Source organism: Montipora capricornis, chromosome 11, assembly GCF_036669925.1.
Source record: "Montipora capricornis isolate CH-2021 chromosome 11, ASM3666992v2, whole genome shotgun sequence".
Lineage (NCBI taxonomy): Eukaryota > Metazoa > Cnidaria > Anthozoa > Scleractinia > Acroporidae > Montipora > Montipora capricornis.
The window spans coordinates 25,099,099-25,105,802 of record NC_090893.1 but is presented as its reverse complement, the minus strand read 5'-3'; the positions used below and the strand labels follow the sequence as shown (position 1 = coordinate 25,105,802).

Genomic DNA, 6,704 nt, shown 5'->3' with positions numbered 1-6,704 from the left:
TTGCTTCTATGTACATTTATATAGTAAACGGATGTTGACGTAATACTGGAAAACATGAGATAACACATGGCAGTTACAACAAATTTGAATTCAAATACTAAGAGTAACAGAAAAATAATGGAAGTGGCTCTAAATAATAGACTGAAATCTAATACGTTTCTTCGCAGATATTAAGACCATTAGGATCAATCATCCTGCCATTTGAAATTAAAAAAGCTTCCCTGGCCTTAAGGATCGAGTCTCTGTTAGAAAATATTTTTTCATTACAAAAATTAGGAATTAATTGCATGTCCTTAGAGATGTTGTGGAGAGAGGAGTGGAAATGTTCTGCGACTGTAGTAGGTTTAGATTTGGTGTTAGTGTTATATTAAGTGCGGCAGTGTTGATTAAAACGGTCTTTTAAACGTCATTTAGTTTCTCCTGTGTTTAGCAAATTTCCTACATAGGAGAAAGCTCAGAGATCCAAATGCAATCAAGTCATACACTCAAAAGATAACTGAAGAGACCCACACAGTCAGCAAACCCCAGATTGACTCTTCATAGTCCCTGTAGACATGACGCCACTTACCAGAATAGGAATTCAAAGAACCACTCTGGGTGATACAATAACTTTACATTTTATTGATGCGATTGGGGAATCTCTGCTCATGTCTCATGAACATACAAAGTGCCATGTTTAGGTCGATGTTTTGCAACTCAGTTAAAATAATCTTTCAAAAATCCCATGCAACTTGGGAGTGAGTTCCAAGAACATGCATTGGGTTTGGATGTTGAATCATTAAAAGGAAAAACTTGGAAAACTTGAATTAAGTTGCTGTCGAACCCATACTCCAATCTGCAGGTGGTGTTACTAGTACCAATGCAAAACATTCATCTATCAATGATATGATGCACTCAGGTTCAGGAAGAAGATCAGTGAGCACTAAAAAGGCATGTTGATTCAACAAAAGACGAGAGAACAATTTGAAATCTTTGTATTGTTTGCAGTGATAATAATGGCAATGTTTTCTATTTACAAAAATAAGTTATTCCAAATACGTCGATTTCTCTGTTCAGACTGCCATCTTGTTCTCATCAATGTGTTGATCTCAAGCTCTTGAAATAAGTCTTTGAACATGTATCAGTTTTCCCTGACCATCAAAGGCTACTGGTTTGCACTTTCACAAGCGTCAATCCAATCGCTATATACATCAACAGGTTCTGAAAGATCTAGTGCAAGTTAAAGAGAAATTAAATGGTATTGCCATCTCTTAAAGTTAACTACACATAGATAATTTGGGTTGCTAAGAAAAATGAAATTGTTATATCAATAATATTAACAATAAATTTCACTCAAGTTTCCCAAAATAGCAAAACTCCAGAGCCTGAGCCTTCTTAGCCCATTGACGCCCAGGGGTTTCCCATTGATGAGTAAAATCGTCTGGCGTTAGACAGAGTAAAATACTAAGTCTGGCCGGTTTCGGCCGGTTTGGACGTCAGGCTGATGTAGTAGTCATCATCATCTGCTCCTCCATTCCATGCAATTGCATGTGGGCAAAGTATCACTTGATCTAAACCTAAACTAAGGGTTTACTTGAGGTACTCTGGCCTTTGTTCCTCATCAAAATCTACTTATAGTATATTTTATCTGGTCACTGAAGTGTGCAAAGAGATCCGATGTGTACAATCAATCAATGTTGGTGATACACCTTGCAGAGACCTTGATCGTTTGATACCCTCCATATGACTTTGACGCTAAAGGTGATAGCACGCTCACATCACGCTTAAGCACAACACGGCTTGCGTGTCCTGATGACACAGATATGCGCATATTAAACAGCCACAACAAAAGAAGACACAATTGCCTTATTTTCGAAGAGTTCAATCAGCAAATTCCATTGTCTTTCTTATCGTGCTCGATGTCACGCTTTGTGTGCCAACGACCACATGCTTAGCGTGCAGTTGAACACGCTTGGTATCAATAAAGCTAATGCCAATTTTTTTTACAACGCGACTTACAAGTGCTTTTATGAATCAAAACAATTATTACGACTATCCGTGTAAAAAAAACTCGCAACCTGTGAGCTCAGCCCGTGTATCCGTCTAAAATATCGCCAGTAGTGCGAATGGTAGTTTTGAGCCGTTCGAAACATTCAAGCTTTATTATATCCATACAAAAAATCGGCAGAAGTACAAACGATAATTTTGAACCCTTCGAATAACTGGAGCTTTAGAATATCCATGCAAGAAATCAGAAGTAGAACGGACGATGATTTTCAGCCGATCGAATAACTCAACCTTTTTGGAGCTGGTGAAATTTCAAAACTTCAGAAAATGCAACAGGGCTAACACGGTTTTTTTCACATTCTTTCTGCTTTTGCTGTCATAACATTTTCGATGATTGATATACTTTTCAAAAGAGACTCGAGTTTAACACAAGAACTTTCCCAAACACAGTGGAAAGTTGACAGTATTTGGTTCCAACACTGTCGGCACGACTCAACCAACTCACACGCGACCACGTGTGACCTGTATCTGCTATGCATGTTGAATGTTTTTTGTAAAATTCCCGTAAGCCTTTAAAAGAAACGAAATACTGTAGTCCTTAACCTCAAATCTTTCTTGTCTCAGATTTGTTATTTGGCCTTTCCCTGCCTACTTCATCGAAGGCGAGAGGTCGTTTTATCCTCTGGAAATGTCCGAATCTTCTGTTTTGCCGACACGAGCAACAAACAGCGGCAAGGTATACCAAAATCTCGAGATCTCGGCACACCCGCAGCGCTGAAATCTCTTTAGATCATCTGGGATTTTTGTGATTTTTAAGAACTACCGTATCTCGAAGAATATACGTCTAATCAGGCGGCTTGGCTGATTTCGCATCTGGGCTTAATTTTCAACATGTACGTTCCAATACTTTGCAATGCAGCATTAAATTTTGTGTTATAATTATCCTATTCACATGTGAAAGAGGAAATGAAGGACTTAAATAAGAACTATCTTTGAGTTTACTGTTAGAGACGCATTTCTGATCTTTATCCCCGTACAATTGAAAAGGTTTTTTTTTCTTTGCCGGTGCGAATGACATGCAAAGGCGGCCCGCACACTAGCAGATTTTTTGTCGGCAGGCGGCAGAAGTTTTCACTTGTCGGCTAGTGCAGTGTGAGATGAATTCTGACAAGTCTTCGGCAAGATCGAACAATAATCCTTGGGTTTGTAAACATATATTTTTTTCTCTTGTCATTAAATGGCGTATTTCCCAGTATGTCCTTTCCCGACGCTCTTCAATAAGCGAGTTAAATGAGCACATTTAGTGTGCTCTCTTGCTAGTGTGTTGTGTCATTTCGCACACTTGTTTTCAAAGGTTAACACGCGTCTTTGTTCGACTGCTCACGCTTTGTTGTTTCTAGCGTGTTCAATGAAACAAAAGAATTTGCTAATGAAGTGTTCTCCCGGACACACACATTAAGCATGCTAAAACCAGTTTCTATTGTTTTTAAGTGTAAGCGCGTGTTGTGACCGTGCTATCACCTTTAGCATCAAAGTCATATGGAAGGTCACATTTACTGTAGATTGATGTTCCAAAAACTGAATTCAATAACAGTTTTATTATGCAATGTTTCTGAGGAATTAGGCACTTAAGTAACTGTCACGTAGAGCACATATTAAAATTTTACTTTCGTTCAAACGAGAAAGTGCTTACTCCCCCCTGGATGGGATGTCAGTCCATCTCAGGGTTACCCCATCGCAGGGTTACCCCAGCATTTTGCCAGTACCCATTTATACACCTGGGTGGAGAGAGGCACCGTGGGAGTAAAGTGTCTTGCCCAAGAACAATGCGACACAACACAATGTTCCCGGCCAGGACGCGAACCCGGACCACTCGATCCGGAGTCGAGCACACTAACCATGAGGCCAACGCACCTCTCACATGATGCAACCCAATATAAATTTATGAAAATTAATTTTGACATAAGATTGCCCATAGTTAATAAAACCAGGACTGACCTAAAATGATCTAAAATGACCTAAAAATGGGCTACAATGGTGTCTAAAATGGCCTACTAATTTTAGGTCATTTTAGATCATTTTAGGCCTTTCCTTGTTTTAGGAACTTCGTAAGATTGCCATACAATGTAATCACGTGCAATACCCACTACAAACTAAAAAGGTAAACTTGACATAAAATGCCACAAAAAGGATACACGTGATTGGGCTCTGATAATCTTCTAAGCAAACTCGACACGAGATGTGTCCTGTATTTCTGACACGATCCCTGAAAAAAAAAAACCACTCAGTTTCATCAGTCTTGAAAAAATACACCCAAGGAAAAATGGTCTGCGGACTGGAAAGACTATAAATCAATTCAATTGGTTTTTGTGAAGAGAGAATTAAGTCAGAGTACATGTACAGAGAGGAAAACTCCTCAAAGCAGAGTACAGAAACGACAGCTTGAACCTAAGCAAGACTGCAAGTCCAAGGATCAAACCAAGGAATCATTGGTAGAAAGCCAATGCTAGATAGATATGAATAGAAAGACCCGAGGTAATGAGAGCGAAGTGCAGATAAAATAGGTAAATTTATTGGATGAATAACACTACTAACTTCCCCTTTTTAACTTACATTTTAACCTCACAACTCTTTTCGTGGTTACAAAAGGGGCAGTTGAACTGCTTATCCAGGGGATCCTGCCTCCTTTTAGGTGCTGGCTTACGTTTAGATCTCCTTCTGCCCATTTTTTATCTCGTTCGTGAACAACAGCATGCGAAAACCTTAGTGACCGCGTGTGCACGATGCAGGCTTGGTTGCTATGAAAATCTGGAATCGGGAATGCGAAGCTGAAACTGTGGACTGCAGGAATCCATACGAGAGGGGGAAAGGACTACATATTTTTGTCGCACTCTGTGAAACTGACGGCGAGAAATAACCAGTTTGAAGGCTTTGACGGCAACGTGAGCATTCAACAGCTGATCGTTCGTTTTCTTTATTTCATTGAAAACCAAATCGATTGTCGGGTTCCGGACACCCAATGACTGAAGCAAAACGCGTATGCTCGCATACTTATCTTTACGAACTAGATAATGACGACTTATTTTCTAGAAAGCAAAGACGAGCACGTGTTTAAATGAACGCTTGTGCTTTGTAAGCAAAAGCAAAGGAAGGCATCCAAGGTATCCCCAAAGACACATGGAGTTTCGCACCAACGCGTGTTTTCATTTAAAAAAAAAAACAGTCAGTTGAGTAGTAATGAGCTATCTAGTCGTTGCGAAAATTTGGTTGTTAGACAAGTAGTAAAAAAACCTTCAGGTTTGATTGGCAGGGGTGGGGGAGATACACTGCCTTTTAGTTCTGCCGAAGCTGAGCATTGCATTCATTCTCTGGCTTGAGAAGAATGAACTCATATCTTAGAAACAGGATATGTACTTTCATCATTCCCTTAATATTGATATTGACGACATCTCCACAATCTTTGTTACAGGGGGAAAATGTTCCAGGGATGCCTCCCTTACGAGTAGGATTCACGACGTAGACGGTAAGGGATTAAATCAGTTGAGGGTGGGGGGTGGGGGGTGGGGAACGTAGGTTGGTCGAGAAGTAATTTGCCACTACTTTAAATTTTTCGAAAAATTAAGGTAGCTCTGAATTGGCTCCCAAGAATTTTTTTGAGGTTTGCTGATACTTCTTTCTCAGATTGCTTATTAATATTCTACAATAAAAAATGAAAAATGGGGGTCACCGAGTTCACTTTTTAAGATATAAGCAAGAGAAGACGAAATATAGGGTGGTTTTGGAGAGCTTTCATGTTGCCATGGTAACCTATTGCGTCACAATAGTAGGCGCATTTTGTTAAGCAAATATTAGTCTTTCATATGGAACCATTGCTGTTACGTGACACAGTGTTGTGGTTATAAACCTTCTAGTAAGTTGTGAAACTGGCACCAGCCACCTTAAGGGCGATCTGTCCGAAGTATCTTATAAAACGTCTTACGTGTGTCTTTACCCCAGCATGTTTTTTGCCGTGAAAAATATTTTACGATTTCCGCCTCAATTTGGCCGTGGCTGTAGTTGTGCGCTTGCTTTATTAGACGTTATCAGTCATGTTTGTACGAATTCGATTTATGTTTAGAAGCAAAGTGAACAAAGGACACGGTTTTTGAACTGAATTTCAGTCAGTTTTAATTCATCTGGTTCTCATAATAAAGCATGAAGACTTAATAATAATTTTTCTCGTAAAAACTAATAATTTATCAAAGCCAAGAAATCTTTAGCTTGTTACATTTTTCCAAAAGATCACATTCTCTCTTTTACAGTCTCACAACAGCCAATTCAAATAGTTTTAGCAATACATTTCCTTGATGTCTCGGAGATGAATTGATCAACTACATAAGATATTCCAATTCCTTGCCATTTTTGTCCCCAGTCTTCAACGGTGCCCGTCCAATTCGTGTATCCTTGCAAGATGATGGACATCTCCCAGTTTCGTTCCATTGAGTCGCTCGGCGAAGTCTTTCATTGTACCGTTCCTCTTTGGTCTCGAGTCTTCGACGGTCATTTCCGCGCCATGACTAACGATTTTGTCAGGCGTGGCTGGAGAAACTTCTTCGACTGATTCTGATCCACTGCCTTGTTCAAAAACATCAGACAAAGTGGTGTTGCTCATATTCAATTCCATGTCTTCTTCGGTACTGTTCGACTGTGAACCATCATTTTCTGGGGGAATGATAACA

At 39.6% G+C, this 6,704-nt stretch overlaps 1 protein-coding gene across 1 annotated transcript; it reads right to left on the bottom strand.

Moving 5' to 3' along the window:
* Positions 1-601: 601 nt before the first annotated feature.
* LOC138023959 (transcription elongation factor 1 homolog) lies at positions 602-4,737 on the bottom strand. Its single transcript, XM_068871040.1, has 3 exons — positions 4,600-4,737; positions 4,182-4,252; positions 602-1,209 (listed from the first exon to the last, which is right to left on the bottom strand). The coding sequence occupies exons 1-3, from the start codon at positions 4,710-4,712 to the stop codon at positions 1,145-1,147; spliced, it is 249 nt and encodes an 82-aa protein (XP_068727141.1). The 5' UTR covers positions 4,713-4,737; the 3' UTR covers positions 602-1,144.
* Positions 4,738-6,704: the final 1,967 nt, after the last annotated feature.